At 45.7% G+C, this 20,161-nt stretch overlaps 1 protein-coding gene across 1 annotated transcript in view; it reads left to right on the forward strand.

Moving 5' to 3' along the window:
- scn5lab (sodium channel, voltage gated, type V-like, alpha b) overlaps positions 1–20,161 on the forward strand; it is a 367,399-nt gene that overhangs the window by 81,498 nt on the left and 265,740 nt on the right. Inside the window, exons 7-8 of the mRNA XM_060825166.1 lie at positions 1,567–1,803; positions 13,466–13,529. Coding sequence (XP_060681149.1) covers positions 1,567–1,803; positions 13,466–13,529 — 301 coding nt within the window. The remainder of the gene's footprint in view (positions 1–1,566; positions 1,804–13,465; positions 13,530–20,161) is intronic.

The raw sequence follows: 20,161 nt of genomic DNA on the forward strand, positions 1-20,161 counted from the left end.
TTCCAGCACAACCCTCTCGACTCTTTTTCAGCATCTGCAGTCCTCACTTTCTCCTAATAGATATGTCCGAAGCAATCCAGAGAAGGTTTACTAGACTAATACCTGGAATGAGTGTGTTGTTTTATGAGAAATACTGAACAGGCCTGATTCATATCTCCTGAACTTTGGAGACTAAAAGTTGAATTAATTGAAGCATATGAGATCCTGAGGGGCTTTGGTACAATGAAAATGGAGAGAACATTTTCTCTTACTGGAGAATTAAAAGAGATAGGGTGAATTTTGTTTCTGTCAGTGGGTTGTGAGGTTTAGGCACCCGCTTCCTGAAAAGATGTTGGAAGCAGACACCTTGCCTACCTTTAAAACCGGAGTGGATAGATTCTTGTGAAACCAAGGGGTGAAAGGTTATTGGGAGGAGGTGAGAATATGGGTTTGAGTTTACAATCAGACTGGCCATGATCTTAAGGAATGACAGAGCAGACTTGAGGAACTTACAGCTACTGCTGACTCAGACATGCACATGAGAATGCACAATTTTGTTCTTGATAATTACTCCCAAAATTAGTCAACGCATGTGGAAAAGGTGGAACTTGTTACTGGGGGGGAGTGGATGAGTTGTTTGGTATTGGTGCACTGAACGAGGAATCTCGATGAGGACAAAAGGTGTGACAAGGTCAGATGAAGTAGCGTGGAAGACGGCTTGTATAGAACATGGAGCGCTTGGGGTGAATGGTCTGCATCTACATGACAATTTCTATTGGGTGCGATTTTGTTGGTTCTGAGTTAAAAATTAACATGCCATCCCCGTCACCCAGACCAGTCATTCACCAATCAGTTCACTACATACTGACAAGTGGGTTTCTTGGCCTATCACAGGCCGCAACACCGGGTCACCACATTCAGGGGTCATCAGCATCTGGGTCCTGAGGCCCACTAATTGAGGCCTACTCTTCGAAGGCCGCAGTAGTGAGAAATCTTCTAGACTCTTGTCATGGGTTCGGGGTTACAGGATGAGAGACATTTGGAGGAAAAGGCATGGGGTGGCTTTCTGAGTCGCCCCCTCCCCCAAACCCCATCTCTGATTAGCCCCAGAATCCCCCTTTCTAGCCCCAGCCACACCAGCAGGCGGCGGGGGTTGGGGTGGGGGTGGAATGGGGTCACCCTGGTTTCTGAGTCAGGGAATTAGCCGCAATCTCACAGCAGGTGGGCTGAGGTGGGATGGTTGATGCTCTTGAGGAGCCAGTAACGGATTACTTGAGGCTCTTAACTGGCAGAGATGACTGCCCCTGGACCTCCATGCTCACAAATAATTTGGTGAGATGGCGAGAAGGGGGTGAATATCTTGTCGGTGGTGGTGTGTTGGTGGGGGGGGGGGAGGGGTGGAAATCACGCCTGTTGCAACGTAATAAAAATGTGAGCTTTTCCACTCTTATCTTTTTTTTAAAAACGGTGTCTGTCACAATGTAGTGGATAGAAACACTACATCATCAATCAGTTTGAGTTAATTTCCTGATAACGTTGACTGCGTGCTATCTCCATCGAGCTAAATATTCTAATATTTCCTTGCAGGCTTAAAAACCATTGTAGGCGCATTGATACAATCCGTGAGGAAGCTAGCCGATGTCATGATTCTGACTGTGTTCTGCTTAAGTGTCTTTGCACTCATTGGTCTTCAGCTTTTCATGGGGAACTTGCGTCACAAATGTGTGCGAGACTGGCGAATATTTGGCGAGACCGTGATTAATGAGACAGGGGAGTACGTTTGGCCCTGGAATGAACCCTTCGAAGAATTTATTAACAATAAAGGTAAGCCAGAGATGTCAAAGCTGTTTACGGTGTGATCAAGATCCATTTGAGATGTCTAGGATCAGGGGAAAGCCAATCTGCTCCTTGACACGTTTTGTCGCACAGTTGAGAACGTTTTTGTTTTAGAAACGATTCTTTCACAGGATGAGGGGGCCACAGACCAGGCCGGCTAATTACCCAGAGGGCAGTTAGAGTCACCCACATTGCTGTGGGTCTCGAGTTGCATGTAGGCCAGACTAGGTAAGGATGGCAGTTTCCTTCCCTAAAGAACCTTAGTGGAGCAGATGAGCTTTTCCCAGTAATCGACATGGTCATCAGTAGATGTTTAATTCCAGATTTTTATTGAATTCAAATTCCACCATCTGCCAAGGCAGGATTTGACACTGGGTTCCAGGGAACATTACCTGGGTGTCTGAATTAACAGTCCTGCAATAATGCCATGAAGCCATGGTCTCCCATATGGTTGATTTTGACAAGATCATATGATATAGGTGCAGAATTAGATCATTCTGCTTATTCAGGTGGCATGGTGGCTCAGTGGTCAGCACTGCTGCCTCACAGCTCCAGGGACCTGGGTTCAATTCCAGCCTTGGGTGACTGTCTGTGTGGAGTTTGTACACTCTCCCCGTGTCTGTGTGGGTTTCATCCCACAGACCAACGATGTACAAGTTAGGTGGATTCAGCATAGTAGATGTGAGGTTAGAAGGAAAGGGTAGGGTGCTGGCTCTTTGGAAGGTCGGTGTAGACTTGATGGGCTGAATGGCCTGCTTCCACACTGTAGGGATTCCATGATTAAGTCTGTCCTACCATTCAGTGAGACCACTGGCGATCAATTCTCCCAACCCTTGATTCCCTTCCTGATTAAATATCTACATGACTGACTCTTAACTGCTCTCTGGGCAATAAGCACTGGGCCAGGTGGTGATACCCACATCCCGTGAGTGAATAAAATACATCTCTTCTTCAGATCCGAAAGGAGTTGGTAAATGGTTTTTATACTTTTGACAGAGTTGTGCAAAGAGGTTGTTAATGGTGCAGAAAGAGAAAAGGGGATGTGAAATGGAGGTAAATTGAAATGTGAAAGTGTCGTCTCTACTCAGAGCAAGGTAAACGATGTTTGCGTCTTGCTTAATCATCGACTCTGGGACCTTTGGTTCAAAATCCACTAGAGCCCCACTCCAAACCCAAGCCCTCGTGACCAGGAGACATTGCACGTGTCCAAATTTGCCAAGAGGTGAGGCCAACGTTTGGAGGCTGCCGGACAGTTCCTGTCTTAACTAGGCAAAGAATGATTGAATACATTTGGATTGTCCTTCCCTCTAGCCTACTCCTCTTCCCCTCTCCCCCCCCCACCCCCTCCACCCACAACCTAATCCTAATGAACATATGGGTTATCTGGTTACTTCATCCAAATATTGATATTGCTAAAGCAAATAGGCGCTCGAGTGAAATTAAATTTCATGCTTACAGAGGATTTTCTTGCGGCAACCGCAAGGTAAGCTAAGCAGCAGTCAGTGATATCTGAATGCTGTATTCTGGGCCCTCTCCCCATTATCTTTCGAGTACAGAGTGTGCCTGTTCCTAGCACAGGAAGGCAAAAAAGAGAGGGTCACCAAAAATGCTTCACCCAGTGAAGCCCCCCCCTTGCTGTGGCCCATGTACTGCAAGTTTTTGCTACCTTATGTGGGGCCGTGTACGTCAAGAGGCCATCAGTTCCTGAAGATATTCATTCGTGTTAAATCATATTGTAAGACTATGAGGTGTAGGAGCAGAATATAGGCCATTCAGCCCATCGAGCCTGAAGTGGGTACTGCAGATGTTGGAGATTAGAGTCAAAATTAGAGTGGTGCTGGAAAAGCACAGCAGATCAGGCAGCATCTGAGGAGCAGGAAAATCGACGTTTCAGGCAAAAGCCCTTCATTAGGAACTCCTGATGAAGGGCTTTTGCCTGTAACGTCGACTTTCATTCAGCCCATGGAGTCTGCTCCACTATTCAATCAAATCGTGCTGGTCAGATAACCCTCAGCTCCGCTTTCCCCAGAACTCTTCATTCCCTTTCCTGAATCTCTGCCTTAATCACCCAACCACAGCAACCCATCTGTTGTAAAGAATTCCACCGATTCACTACCATCTGGGAGAAGAAATGCCTTCTCATCTCAGTCTTAAGTGAGCAACCCCTTACTCTGAGATTCTGTCTTCTGGTCCTGAGCTCTCTTCCAAGGGAAAACAACCTTTCTCATCGACCCTGTCAAGTTCCCTACGACTCTGGCATGTTTTAATAAAGTTGCCTGCCACTCCTTTATATTCCAATGAGTACAGGTCCAATCTACTCACAGTCTTCTGCTTTGTAAAACAATCCCTTCATACCCAGTATTAGCAAAGTGAACCTGTTTGGGTGGCTTTTAACCTTTCCTTAAATAGGGGAACCTGAATATTCTGACAAGTGCTTTGTGTATTTCTAGCAAACATGCCCACCGCCAACCCCACTTTTATACTCCATTTCCTTTGAAATAAAGATCAATATTCTAATTTGCTTTCCTGCTGAACTTGGATGCTAGCTTTTTGTGATTCATTTCCCATCTTCCAGTGTTTTCCCAAATAGTATTGCTCCCCACACCCCCAACTCCACCACACTTCCTCCCTGGCTCTGTCTCCCTTCATTTTCAATATTCTTAGTAGTGAAAAAAGAACATTCAAAGACAATACCAAAACAACGCAATGGTTCTGATGCAGAGGTTATGCTGCAGTTATACAAATTGCTGGTTAGACCTCACTTGGAGTATTGTGAGCAGATCTCGGCACCATACCTCAGAAAGGAAATATTACCTTCGGAGGGAGTACAGTGTAGGTTTACAAGAATGATGCCTGGTCTTCAGGGGTTAAGGTTTGAGGAGCAATTCTACAAATTTGGCCTTCCTTCTCTAGAATTAAGAAGTTTAAGGTCAAGGTCTTCAAGATATTAACAGGAAAAACCAGAGTAGATAAGCTTTAGCTATTTCCACGGTTTGGAGATTCTAGAATTCCTGATCCCAAACATGGATGAAAGAGCTGAATTCTAGAGGTAGGGTGAGAGTGATTGCCCTTGAAATCAAGGCCACATTCAATCGAGTGTGGAATCAAGGAGCCCTAGTAAAACTGAAATCAGTGGGTTTCAGGGGACAAACCCTCAACTGTTGGTGTTCTACCTGGAGATAGGAAGGTGGTTGTGGTTGTTGGAGGTCAGTCATCTCAGCTCCTGGCCATCTCTGCAGGAGTTCCTCAGGGTAGTGTCCTAGGCCCAACCATCTTCAGCTGCTTCATCAATGACCTTCCCTCCATTGTAAGGTCAGATGTGAGGATGTTCACTGATGATTGCACATTGTTCAACACCATTCACGACTCCTCAGACACAGAAACAGTCCATGATGAAATGTAACAAGGTTTGGACTGACAAGCGTCATGTAACATTTATGCCACAAAAATGCCAGGCAATAACCTTCTTCAATAAGAGACAATCTAATCACCACCACATGACATTAATTGGTGTTACCACCACTGGATCCCCCATTACCAACATCCTGGGGGTTACTGTTGACCAGAAACTGAACTGGACTCAATCATATTAATACAATGGCTACAAGAGCAGGTCAGAGGCTAGGAATACTGTGGCTAGGAACTCATCTCCTGACTCCCCAAAGCCTGTCCATCACCTACAAGTCAGGAGTATGAAGGAACACCCACCCACTTGCCTGGATGGTTGCAGCTCTGACAACACTCAAGAAGCTTGACACCAACCAGGACAAAGCAGCCCACTTGATTAGCCCAAGTATCCACTGTCTCCCTCTCTTGTGCTCAGCAGAAACAGTGTATACATGTAAAGGATCGTTTAACTGAACACTCTAAAATCGGAAGGTTTTGTTTGTGAAGTTTTTTTCTCATTAACAAGGTTGTTTGGTGAGCAAACAGTTAACCCAAGTTGACACCCACTTCCTCCCATAGTCCAAAGATGTGCAGTTAAGGTGGATTGGCCATGCCAGACTGCCTGTAGTGTTAGGTGCATTAGTCATGGTGAATGTAGGGGAATGGGTCTGAGTGGGTTGCTCTTCGGAGGGTCGGTGTGGACTTGTTGGGCCGAAGGGCCTGTTTCCACACTGTAGGTAATCTAATCTAATATAATCAGGTGTGACGTGGGGGTTAGTGGCCAAGCATGTTCTTACTTAGAAGTCTGCTTCTCCGCTAAGATGGTTAAAAATTTCACCATTATACTTTCACTTATTCTGAAAATCGAAAAATTCCGAATTCCGAAAAACAGCTGGCCCCAAGCGTGTCGGATAAAGCATCTTCTACATGTACTATCCATAAGATGCACCGCAGAAATTCACCCAAATACCCTTAAACAGAACCTTCCAAACCCACAACCACTCCCATCGAGAAGGACATAGGCAGTAGATAGGCAGCAGAACACCATCACCTGCAAATTCCCCTCCAAACTCATCACCATCCTGATGTCGAAATCTGTCGCCATTCCTTCACTGCCTCTGGGTAAAAATCCTGGAGTCCCCTCCCTAACAGCATGGTGGGTCAATCCACAGTACATGGACTGAAGTGGTTTAGGAATGCAGCTCACTATAACCTTCTCAAAGGCAACTCGGGTTGGGCAATAAATGCTGACCAGCCAGCAGTGTCCACAAGTGAATTAAAAAAAAGTTGGCACTTCGGAAGGCGAATGCGATGCAGATATTTTTGAGAGGGTTGGAATCTAAGAGCAGGGATGTACTGCTGAGGCTTTGTAAGGCTCTGGTCAGAGTGCACTTGGAATATTGTGAGCAGAACATCCTGAGATTGAAGGGATTGTCACATGAGGAACAGTTGAGGACTGTATTTGATGGAGTTTAGAAGGATGGGGGAGGGGGGAGTGTTCTGAATACTGAGTGGCCTGGATAGAGTGGATGTGGACAAGGTGTTTCCCCAATAGAAGAGACAAGGACCTGAGGGCGCAGCCTCAGCATGACCCTTTGGAACTGAGATGAGGAGGAATTGGAACTCTTTGCCACAGAGGGCTGTAGGGGCCAAGTCATTTAAAACAGAGATAGATAGGTTCTTGATTAGCAAAGGGATCAAGGGTTATGGGGAGAAAGCAGGAGAAGGGGGTTGAGAACCTTATCAGCCATGATAGAATGGCAGACCAGACTCGATGGGACGAATCTTTGCTACTATATCGAATGGTCTTGCAAAAGGTTATATTGCAGGGGAGAAAAGGAGACCATTGGTTAACAAATCACCTCTGAATGGCCAAGGAGATGCTTTTGTCACGGAGAATAAATTGCTCTGATTGTATGAAATTTGAAATTTTTGCATTTGTCCTGAAAAAGGAAGTGAATAAAAATGACAAAGCAGCTTGGTTTTCAGAAGGTTTATGCTCATTCCTCTTTCCATTAGAAGTTCCTTCCCAGTTGCCTGTGCTATTTTCAGTCACCCTCTCAACACAATAGGATCTTTGGCACCCTTTACTGACATTTCAAACATTGTAACAGCATTGTATCGGCATTCCTGGAGACCTTCAATAAAGACTGTTGGGGGGGGGGCGGGGGGGGGGGCTCAGGGGGCAGGGATGTTGGGAAGGAAAATGGGGGATGGGATGGCTGAGGTCTGCCAAGCTGAGGATTGACCGACTGCAGGAAGGGGGCATTGAATGACCTTGTCAAGGGCATTAGCCTCAGAATGTGATGGATATTCCAATACCTTGTCATGTAGATAGTCCGATTCTCCAGAGCTTCTACACTGGCCCAATCACCTCCCATTAATTACAGGCGGAGTGATCTACATCCTGCTTGGTGTAGTGTCTAGTGTGTAACATGTTCAAAAGGTTGGTTTGTTGTTTCTTCCTGTGCCAGGGGAGGAAACATCTTTGGAAGTCCCATAACCACAGTTGTTTTAAAATGTTTGTGCCCTTTGTGTGACTGTTTCAGCTTCAAATCTGTTGCAATAAATCATGACACAGAACCTGATTCTGAAAGGAAATCAGAATATCAAATGAAACTAAGTAATCACCATATTTCTTATTACTGTTGACCACAGAGGTCACAACAACGTGTGCACTAGATGTATCTGCCTGTGAATGTATCTATGCATGTGTGTGAGTGTGTGTATTTGTATCTGCGTGTGTGTGTGTGCATGTGTGTGTGCGTGTGTGCCTGCGCGTGTGTATGTGTGCATGTGTATGTGTGTATCTGTGTGTATCTGCGTGTGTGTGCACGTGTGCGTGTGTGCGTCTTAGTGTCCGTGTGTTTGTATCTGTGTGTGTGTGTGTGTGACTTAGTGTATGAGTGTGTATGTTTGTATCTGCGTGTGTATATCCATCTGATTGTGTGTGTGCGTGTGTGTGTGTCTGTGTGCGTGTGTGTGTGTATCTGTGAGTCTGTGTGTGCGCGTGTGTATATCTGTGTGTGTCTGTCCATGCAATTGTATATGTGTGTGTGTGTGTGTATCTGTGTGCATGTCTTTATATGTGTGAGTGTGTGTGTCTGTGCACGTGTATCTGTGTGTGCATCAGTGTGTCTGTGTGTGTGTGTGTCTGTGTGTCCGTCAGTGTGTATGTGTGCGTCTGTGTATCTGTGTGTGTGTGTCTGTCTGTGTATCTGTGTGTGTGTGTCTGTCTGTCTGTGTGTGTCTGTGTATCTGTGTGTGTGTGTGTGTCTGTCTGTGTGTCTGTGTGTCTGTGTATCTGTGTGTGTGTGCGTTTATATGAAAAAGAACAGAAATAGTTGATTCCGGTCCAGAGTGGGCCTGTGATTTATAGCCTGACAAGTGACAATGGCCAAGTGAAAATCCTAACACGCCAACATTAGCCAACACAAATTTCTCATGTAGGGAATGTCAAAAAAACAAATCAAATCACACTTCATTTAAAAAAAACATTCTGGAACAGCAATCCAGCTTGCCAAAGGCCATTGATTTTAGCTGAATAATTGCAGAAGAATGTGACTTTAATCAGAGTATAAAAATAAATGCACTGATCCACACTGACTGACAACAGTTGATGCATACTCATCCATCGGCAAAGCTATGCGATAAATCAATGGATTATGGCATAAATTGAAACCTTATCAAAATGCCCCTAATCTGTTTCCATAGCTGATTGTGTCTTACATGTTCCCTGTGGACAGGTATCACACTATTGTGATTATCCCAATATTGTCAAATACTGTCAATCTCATCAGGATTTTCACTGATAAAAGCCTGTGTGTTCAAGGGTAAAAGCAGGGTGGCACGGTGGCTCAGTGGTTAGCACTGCTTCCTCACAGCACGAGGAATACAGTGTGGAGTTTGCACATTCGCCCCATGCCTGTGTGGGTTTCCTCCAGGTGCTCTGATTTCCTCCCACAGTGTAGGCTGGGTGGACTGCTTAAGCTCAATTGTCTGTAGTGTGCAGGCTAGGTTGGTTAGTCATGGGAAATGCAGGGTTACAGGGAGTGGGTCTGGGTGGTGTGATCCTTGGAGGGTTGGCGTGGGCTGAATGACCTGCTTCCACACTGTATAGATTGCATGAAATGCTTGTGCAGTGGTTCTCTTACCCAGTTCTTTGGTGATGGTCTGTCTTTAAGGCAATGGCCGAGTGAGCTGTGCAGGTGACAATGTATTTGACTCAGCAAACACTGAAACCACTGGGGATACAGTTAGCACTGTCAGAAAGGGGAAACTGGAATGGCCATTGTGTCTAAACAATATATCCTACTGTTCATTTGAAGCAAGATGGGGGTGAAGCCCCTTGAGTAGATCAGCAAGCCATTTGAGCAAAGATTGAAGTTCCTTAGCATTAAATCTCGACTGGGACAGAAATATGACCTTAACTCACTGCTGACCATTCCCAAAGTTTTCTTCAGTGAACTGTTACAGGTGGGATCAGGGTTAGCTTTTCAGGTGCCTTCGCTCAGGATAGCTTCTGTGATTTTACAGTTTGATTATAGGTCCCATAGCAGGGCAAGGGCAGGACTCGCTGCCTCTTCTACTGTACATTCAAAGTCATGACATAGTTTAGGACTGGAGTCAGAAGCAAGCTGGGCCAGTGAGAATGTTCCAGAAGACTGTATGTGGTCTGATGAAAAGGCTCGATTGATTCAGTGACCTTTTTTAGCACTACAGGATGTTTAAGGCATAGAATTAGGCCATTCGACCCCCTGTGTTTATGCTGGCTCTCTGCAAGACGCTCAGTGTATGCCACTTATTCTGCTTTGCTTGACATTGGGATTACATGCTCTGAAGGGCAGTGAACAGGTCAAAGCCCTGGGATGGTCACATCTGATTCAAGGAAGGAATGATAGTGCACACACATGAGCATGCACACACATGCGCGTGCACACACACACACACACACGCACAAACACAGACAGACATACACAGACACATGCGTGCACACACACGCACATACACTGAACATTTGTGCACACACACACGCACATACACAGCCAGACATACACAGACACATGCGTGCACACACACACACACACACATGCACATACACAAACAGACATACACAGACACATGCGTGCACACACACGGACACATGCGTGCACACACACAGACATACACTGACACATGCGTGCACACATACAGACATTCACAGACACATGCGTGCACACACTGACAGACACAGACACTTGCGTGCACATACACAATCATGCACACACACAGACGTACACAGACACATGCGTGCACACACAGGCAGACACAGACATATGCGTGCACAGACACACAATCATGCACACACACAGGCACACATGTGCACACACACAGACACAGACATATACTGACACATGCGTGCACACACACACAGACATACACAGACACATGCGTGCACACATACAGACACAGACATACACAGACACATGTGTGCACAAACACAGACATACACAGATACATATGCACATACACAGACATACACAGACACATGCGTGCACACGCAAAGACAATTGCGTGCAAACACACACAAACATGCACACACACAGACACATGCGTGCACACACACACAGACACAGACATACACTGACACATGCGTGCACACACACACAGACACAGACGTACACAGACACGTGCACATACGCAGACATACACAAACACATGCATGGACACACACACAGACACATGCGTGCACACACACACAGGCACACAGATATACACAGACACATGTGTGCACATGTGGCAGGGTCATTTGGAGCATTGTTATACAGAGGAATCTTGAGGTGCAAGTCCATAGCTCCTTGAAAGTGGCACCACAAGTGGATAAGGTGGTGAAGAGGGCATACAGCATGCTGGCCTTCATCGATTGGGGGCATTGAGTACAAAAGGGGTTTACCAGAATGTTGCTGAGATTGGAGTGTATTAGCTATAAGGAGAGGTTGGCCAAACTTGGATTGTTTTCACTAGAGCGTCAGAGGCTGAGGGGTGATCTGATAGGGGTATATAAGTTTGAGGGGCATGGACATGGTAGGTAATCAGATTCTCAAAGTGGAGATGTCAGCTGTTAAGGGGCTTAGGTTTAATGTGAGAGGGGAGGGTTTAAAGGAGATGTGGGAAGATAGGGCTAGGTGCCTGGAACTTGCTGCCGTGGGAGGTGGAAGAAGCAGCTATGACAGCAACATTGGAGAGTCAGTTAGAAAGACCTATGAACAGACAGGGAATAGAGGGATACAGACTTTGTGCAGGCAGGTGGGATGAGTTTTGAATGACATCATGGTCAGCACAGGCATAATGGGCTGAAGAGCCTGTTCCTGTGCTGTACTCCTCTGTCTTCTATGATTTATCATCCAAGTGTGGAGGTGCTGGTGTTGAACTGGGTTGGGCAAAGTCAAAACTCACTCCACACCAGGTTATACTCCAGCGGGTTAATTTGAAACCACAAGCTTCTGGAGCCCCTGCTCCTCCCTCAGGCTCTGAAAGATTGTGGTTTTAAATCAACCTGTTGGACTATAACCCAGTGTGGTCTGATTTTTGACTTTATCACCTTAGCATCTACAGGTACATTGATTCCAAAGCTGCAAGCTGAGTTCAGTTTGAGATGCAATTGACTTTACAAATAGTAGAATTCTCATTTCCAGATGTATAATAGGACAGTCTGACCCATTGTCCACCATCTTACAGCCTCTCCTAAGCTGACAGTGGGTTCCTTTATATCATTACGCAACTCTGCAATCATTTTGAAAATAGCTACTGCTCTCCCTATCTCTGTAATCTCCTGCTGCCCCTCCAAAATTCCCCATCTTTATAACCTCTTCCAGTTCTTACAAGCCCATCTCAGAAACCTCCTCCAGCCCCTATAACCCCTCTATCTCTGTAACCTCCTCCAACCCCCAGAACCCCTCTATCTCTGTAAACTCCTCCAACCCCCAAAACCCCTTTATCTCTGTAACTTCTCCATCATTACAATCCTCTGTATCTTTGTAGCCTCCTCCAGCCCCCACAACTCCTCTTCTCTGCAACATCCTCCAGCCCCAATAACCTTCCATCTCTGTAGCCTCCTACAGTCCCTACAAATCCCTATCTCTGTAACCTCCTCCAGTCCCTACAACACTCAACCACCTCAGAAACATCTCCATCCCTCCAATCCTCCCCATTGCTGTACCTCCTCCAGGTATACAGTGCTCCCTTTGCCTTCAGTATCTTTAATGCTCCAATTCTTCAAACAACTGGCCTGTAGTGACTCACTGATTTTAATTGCCGCACTTTTGGGCACTGTTCTCTTCAGCAGTCCTCTGCAATTCCCATTTCCACCTCTCTACCTCTTCCTCCTCCTCTTAAGTAGTTTCTTAAAACGTATGTCTATGACCCAAGTTGTTGTGGTTCTGTTCGCCGAGTTGGGCGAGCACCCGAGCTACATATCTTCTCACAAACTTTGAATGTCCCAGGTATTGGACACTGTCCTGTTACCTGCTTATGTGGCTCAGTGTCAACGTCTGTCTCATAACACTTCTGTGAGGCATTGAATGGTGAGATAGGTGCTGTATAAATGCAAGTTCTCATTGTTGTTGCTATGATCAGTCCAGACCGGTGCCTGACAAACAAAATAAATAAAATGCAATTTATTTGATTTAAGTTTAATGCTGATCTCGCTCTCTGTTACAGGGCGGCACAGTGGCACAGTGGTTAGCACTGCTATCTCACAGCGCCTGAGACCCGGGTTCAATTCCTGACTCAGGCGACTGACTGTGTGGAGTTTGCACGTTCTCCCCGTGTCTGCGTGGGTTTCCTCCGGGTGCTCCGATTTCCTCCCACAATCCAAAGATGTGCAGGTCAGGTGAATTGGCCATGCTAAATTGCCCGTAGTGTTAGGTAAGGGGTAAATGTAGGGATATGGGTGGGTTGCGCTTCGGCGGGTCGGTGTGGACTTGTTGGGCCGAAGGGCCTGTTTCCACACTGTAAGTAATCTAATCTAACCATCTCTGCACCTTGAACATTATATTCCTCACTCTGTTCTATTAGCCTCGTGCGCTTTGTATAGTGTGATCTGCCTGTATTGTACACAAAACAAAACTTTTCACTGTACCGAGGTACATGTGGCAACAATAAATCAAATCAAACAAACGTTTAGATCGTGTGTGTGTATATATATATATATATATATATTGCTTGCTGGGGGGGCCAAGATAAATGATAAACTAACACTGCTTTCAATTTTGTTTTCATTCAGAAAACCACTTGCATCTCGAGGGCAAGAAGGATGCCTTACTTTGTGGAAACAACACAGATGCTGGGTGAGTGCAATAATTACACTGCCTTCTGAGATTTATGCACCAGATAATATCCAGGCCATTGCTGGTCCCAATTACCTCTTTATGCTTCAATGGTCTGTGTAATGGTCTATTTTCTCTGAGAGGGTGGTCCCTTTAAAGTCATGTGTCCACACCTGAGCAAATAGCATTTATCACAGAGCATGGCCCATGCATTTCCTTGCAGGCTGATGCCTGTCTTTGTCAGTCATGATGTGGATTATAAAAGTAGGGACATTACGTTAGAGCTGTACAGAACTTTTTTTTGGTCACAGCTGGAGGACTGTGCGCGGTTTTGGTCAGCCCACATGAGGAAGGATGTGATTGCACTGGAAGGGGTGCAGAGGAGATTCACCAGGACGTTGCCTGGGACAGAGTGAGGCAGGAGAAGCTTGGGCTGTTTTCTATGGAGCAGGGAAGGTTGTTAGGGGAGGGGGGGGGGGGGAACATGATCAAGGTGTGTAAGATTATGAGGCACATGGACATGGTGGATGGAAAGCAGCTGTTCCACACAATCAAATGGTCAATAACAAAAGAGCAAATTTTAACGTGAAAGGCAGGAGGTTTAGCGGGCATTGGAGAGAATGCCTTTTCACCAGAGAGTGGTGGCGGGATCTGGAATGCACTGCCTGGGAGTGAAGAAACATTACAACTTTTAATAAGTCCTTGGATGAGCACTTGAAATGTCATAACAAAATAGCTACGGGCCTAGTGTGGGAAAGTGGAAACTGACTAAATTAGGAATCAAACTGTCAGTTGATTGACTTTGGAAATCCAGCTGTTAGTTTGAAAAGTGGAGAAACAAAGAATAAAGAGCGATACAGCGCAGGAACAGTCCCTCCGGCCCCCCAAGCCTGCACTGACACATTTTGCATACTAAAGCTGTCTTCATTTCCAGGATCCACATCCCTCTATTCCCTTCCTAGTCATGTATTCATCCAGGTGCTTCTTGAATGCTTCCACCTCTGTCAGCATGTTCCAGGCACTCACCACCCTTTGTGTGAAAAACCTGCCTCACACATCTCTTTTAAACTCCAGCTCCCCCTCCACCCCCCCAACTCGATGAACCTGTGCCCCCTGGTGATTGACCCTCCCATACTGGGAAAAAGCCTCATACTTTCCACTCTATCCCTGCCATACACAATCTTATAAACTTCTATCAGGTCACCCCTCTAGCTCCTGCGTTCCGGTGAAAACAAACCCGGCCTATTTAACCTTGCTTCATATCTTAAATCTGAAAACGTGTTGCTGGTTAAAGCGCAGCAGGTCAGGCAGCATCCAAGGAACAGGAAATTCGACGTTTCGGACATAAGCCCTTCATCAGGAAAGGGGCTTATGCCCGAAATGTCCGAGTTTCCTGTTCCTTGGATGCTGCCTGACCTGCTGCGCTTTAACCAGCAACATGTTTTCAGCTCTGATCTCCAGCATCTGCAGACCTCACCTTTTACTCATATCTTAAATCCCCTAGACAAGGCTACACCCGAGTAAACCTTTTCTGTACACTCTCCAAAACATCTACATTTGACTGGACAAAGTTCTTCCTTTTTTGTGCAGCTCTTTGACCAGGGTAGGCCAGCACTTATTGCCCATCCCTAATTGCCCCAGGGGGAGATAGTGGTGAGCTGCCTCTGGGTTCTGTTGCATTCCGTGCGACTGATCGATTTTCCTGATGTGAGTACCTGCAGCTCTCAAATAAAACCAGTTGTCCAATCAATCTCCGGTCTCCAGTTGTCAACAGGTTCCAGTTCGGCTGCCGTTCCTCCCAGACTCATGTGAACAAATGAGTCCTATTCATTGTGAACACATTGAGATGTTACTGCCATTGTACAGTGCAAAGTATACTGCAGCCACTTTAAAATCCCTTGCCTCTAAAATCCTTCCATCACTCAGAAAGGCAGGGATTTCTGATTATTGTGAAGCACCAAATTCAATTACCCTCATCAGCTTGTAATATAAACCAAAAATGAATGAGTGAGGCCCCTATTCAATCGCAGTATAAGCTGACTTCACGTAGGTTTTGTGAAATACGTACTCTCTTACCAGATATCAGTGCTTCCGTTGGGAATCGGTAGCGTCCTGATGAGAAACAGAACTGAATGTTTCATAAAATACAATGGCTGCAAGAGCAAGGCGGGCACATGGACTGAAGTGGTTCAAGTTGGCAGTTCACCACCATCTTCTCAAGGGCAACTAGGGATGGACAATAAATGCTGGTCCAGCCAGAGACACCCTCAACCCAGGAGTGAATAATAAAAGGCAATGAATCCTGCACCTTCCGACACCCCAATGCCTGTCCACAATCTCCAAGGCACAAGGCAGGAGTGTGATGGAATACTCCCCAGTTGCCTGGATGGGTGCAGCCCAACAACACTCAAGAGGTTTTATACCATCCAGGACAAAGTAACCTGCTAGATTAGTACTAACATCCACAAGCAGTCATTCCCTCTGCCACCAATGCTCAGTAGCAGCAGTGTGTACTATCTACAAGATGCACTGCAGAAATTCACCAAAGGATCCTCAGACACCACCATCCAAACCCATGACCACTTCCATGTAGAAGGATAAGGGCAGCAGATACATGGGAACACCACCCCCTGCAAGTTCCAAGCCAATCTCCTTTTCTTCATTGATTCATGAGATATCGGTGTTGTTGTCCAGGCAAGCATTTTCTGCCCATTCCCAGCTGCCCAGAGGGAAGTTAAGAGTCAACTACATTGCTGTGGGCCTGGAGTCTGACCGGGAATTTCCTTCCCTTGAACACAATGGGGTTACTTTTGTAACAATCACCAATGATCACATAATTTTTATTCCAGGTTTTATTGAATTCAAATTTCACTGTTTGCCGAGGTGGGATTTGAACCCTTGCCCCTAGAACATTATCCTGGTCTTCTGCATTATTAGGAGAAAGTGAGGACTGCAGATGCTGGAGGTCAGAGCTGAAAAATGTGTTGCTGGAAAAGCACAGCAGGTCAGGCAGCATCCAAAGAGCAGGAGAATCGATGCTTCAGGCAGAAGGGCTTATGCCCGAAACGTCAACTCTCCTGCTCCTTGTATGCTGCCTGACCTGCTGCGCTTTTCCAGCAACACATTTTTCAATTCTGCATTATTAGTTCATTCACATGGTCATTATGCCACTACCTCCCTCAGAAGTATATTGGTGTTTCTTCAGTGTCACTGGGTCAAAATCCTGGAGCTCCCTTACAAACAAACAAGGTAAATAGTTATTGACATTAATAACTTACAACACATGGACTGCAGCGGTTCAAGAAGGCAGCTCACCATCACCTTCTCAAGGGTAACCACAGCAATGGGCCCAGCCTGGGTCACCCATATCCCAGGAATGAATAAAAAACAAACTGGCAGCAGTGTGCACTGAACAGTATTTGAGCTGATCAGATTCAGTGAGGCATCTAATGTGTGAGAATATTAATTGACCATTGGTCAATGTGACGTTGTTCGGAACAGGGACTGAGGCCTAAAGGTTGTGGTTTGCAATCCTCATCATTGATGAAGTATTTCTCCATCTCTCTCTGTCTCTGTTTGTGGGAAATGGTGGTGGTTTCTCCCTCATAAATGCTCTATCTGACCAGAGAAGGGGTGAACAGACTTCACATATAGAAATTTTCACAAGCAGCAGCTGCCTTCGTTGGTGTTGCCATGGCGATGACAGCTACCTTCATCCATGCAGTGATTATGGGCTACTTAAGCTGTCTGCACTATGGAGAAAAATAAACAGATTCTTATCGTGGCCACCTCAGTTTGCCTTTTTTGTGTTGGAAAAGATTTTAGTTACTTGAGTTTTGATTCCTATGATGATGCTTTACTGCTTTTTAAGGAGCTGAGCCAGATAACGTTTTTTTTTAAGACTGTTTTATATTGTTAATTGGAAGCCTACTCCACCAATCACATAGCTGGTCCAAGAGAGTCTTTGACTCCACGTACCTGAGCTCCAAGTGCCATTGATAGCAATAAGCAAACTATCACTCTCAGTCTAGAAAGTTCCAGCCTCCACTGGGAATGAGATTGTCACCACCTCCTCTGGGAGAAAGTGCTTCCTCCTCACTCGAATCATGTGCCTTTTTGTCCTGGGTTTCCCCTCTGAAGGATGTGGTTTCTTTGCCTCTGCTCTATCCTGATGTGGATTTATATCCAGTAAGGTGTTTTTACCTGAGGCAACACTGCTCATGTCTTCTCTCACAACATAAGAAACTGGGAATGGATATTTATTGAAAACTCCAAAAAGATGTTTATTGTAATTGCCTGTTAAATGCAAGCATTATATTCCTCAGACCTGTAAGTGTCCGGGCTGATATTATGTTATGAGGTTACAACAGGAGTATGCTCCTAGCAAAATATCATGTCACAAATAATTATAGAAATCCCTACAGTGGAGTTGGAGGCCATTTGGGTCATCCTGTCTGCACCAACCCTCTGAAGAGAATCATGGAATCCCTATGGTGTGGAAGCAGGCCTTTTGGCCCATTAAGTCCACACCAACTCTCCAAAGAGCATCCCACCCAGATCCACACCTACCCCACTAACCCTGCATTTCCCATGGCTAATCCATCTAGCCTAAACATCCCTCGACACTATGTGTGATTTAGCCTGGCCATTCCACCTAACCTGCACATCTTTGGATGGTGGGAGGAAACCGGAGCACCCGGAGGAAACCCACACAGACACGGGAAGAATGTGCAAAGTCCATAGAGACAGTCGCCCGAGGCAGGAATTGAACCCTGGTGCTGTGAGGCAGCAGTGCTAACTACAGAGCTGCTGTATGTCCTGTGAATCCTACTGTTTTTCTGTAACTCCACATTTGCCACAGTTTAGCCACCTATCCTGCTCACTATGGGAAAGTTCAGCATGGCCAATCCACTTAACGTTAACATGTTTGGACTGTGAGATTTTTATACCCTCAGGTCACTATGCTAAGATAGAGCGATGATGCAGTGAGTATGTCTCTTAGAGTAATGTTGATATGCTGACCATGAAACATGACCCAACATATCCCTTTCACAAATCACCTGAATCATCCCTCAACCCAACTGTCTCCTTAATGTCATCCTTTAAGCTCTAGGTTTGGTCTGCATCCATCCCTGCTACGTCAACTCACCATGATGGAGGACGTAACGCAACATTGTAAGAAACAGGAGGGGGAGTAAGCCCACTGAGTCTCAGTAACATCCTTGAAAATCTTTTTCACACCCTTTCCCGGTAAATAAAATCCTCCCTACTGCAGGGTGATCAGAATTGTAGTCGAAGAGTGTGGTGCTGGAAAAGCTCAGCAGATCAGGCAGCACCTGAGGAGCAGAAGAATAACATTTCGGGCATAAGCCCTTCATCAGGAATGATCATAATTGTACACAGTACACCAAATGTGGCCTCACCAATGTCTTGTACATCTACAACATGACTCCTATACTCGGTGCTCTGACCGATGAAGACAAGTGTGCCAAAAACCTTCTTCACCACCCTAACTACCTGTGACACCGCTTTCACGGAACTGTGTGCTTGCATCCCTCGGTATCTTCTCTTGACAGCATCACCGAGTGCTGTACCACTAACTGTGTAACTCCTGCCCTGGTTCGTCGTACCAAAATGCAACATCTTGCATTTATCTGCATTAAACTCCACCTGCCATTCTTCGGCCCACTGGCCCAGTTGACTGAGATCCCATTTTACTCTGAGATAACCATTCTTCACTGTTGACTATACCATCAATTACGGTGTCATCTCTTGTGACGGTGAGGATCACAATTGTTGGCCACGTGATATGGGCAAAGAATCGAATGAATCCTGTATCAACTTCACAGAAATGAATCAGGGTTGAGGGAGGGGACTGGAGATGAGCAATACACTGAGCCAAAGCTGCACTGTGACAGTAGCTCAGTGAGACAACATGCTTCATAATAGCAGCTCATCACTACATAGCGATCTGTCTAAAACACTTCAGTTTCCCTTCTTTCAACAGAGTCTTCTTTTCTGTAATAGAACAGACACACAGGTATTAATGTTGAAGATTGATTAATTGAAAGTTTGTTTGACAAATACCTGGAATGGGTGGGTTATCTTCTAAGAAAAGGTTGGACAGGCTAGGCCTGTATTCACTGGAGTATGGAAGAGTAAGAGGCAACTGAGAGTTACCGTCATAAGGTTTTTATAGCACAAAAAGAGACCCTTGTGTCCGCACTGGTCACCAAGCATCTCTCTGTTTTAATTCCATTTTCCAAAACTTGGTCCTAACCTTGTATGCTATGTCATTTCAAATTCTGGATTCTGAAGAAGGGTTACTGGACCTGAAACGTGAGCTCTGATTTCTCTCCACTGATGCTGCCAGACCTGCTGAGCTTTTCCCAGCCATTTGTTTGTAATTTCTAGTGTCCATTGTCATCGTTATAACGAGGTCAGCCAAATGGACCTCGTTGAGTATGGGTTCCCTGATTGGGGCTGTTAACCTGGTTCAGTCAGGGAGCCCTGGCTGACAGATACAAATAGGAGTGTTCGAGATTCTGTTCACTCTGAGAGCTGGCTCTGGGGGAGCTGGATCAGTGTTAAGGACTTTCCGTGTGTAAATGAAGGGGGACTTGGTGATGGCATACTGACCTCTGTAGAGTTAT

This window comes from Hemiscyllium ocellatum, chromosome 5 (genome assembly GCF_020745735.1).
Source record: "Hemiscyllium ocellatum isolate sHemOce1 chromosome 5, sHemOce1.pat.X.cur, whole genome shotgun sequence".
NCBI classification, from domain to species: domain Eukaryota; kingdom Metazoa; phylum Chordata; class Chondrichthyes; order Orectolobiformes; family Hemiscylliidae; genus Hemiscyllium; species Hemiscyllium ocellatum.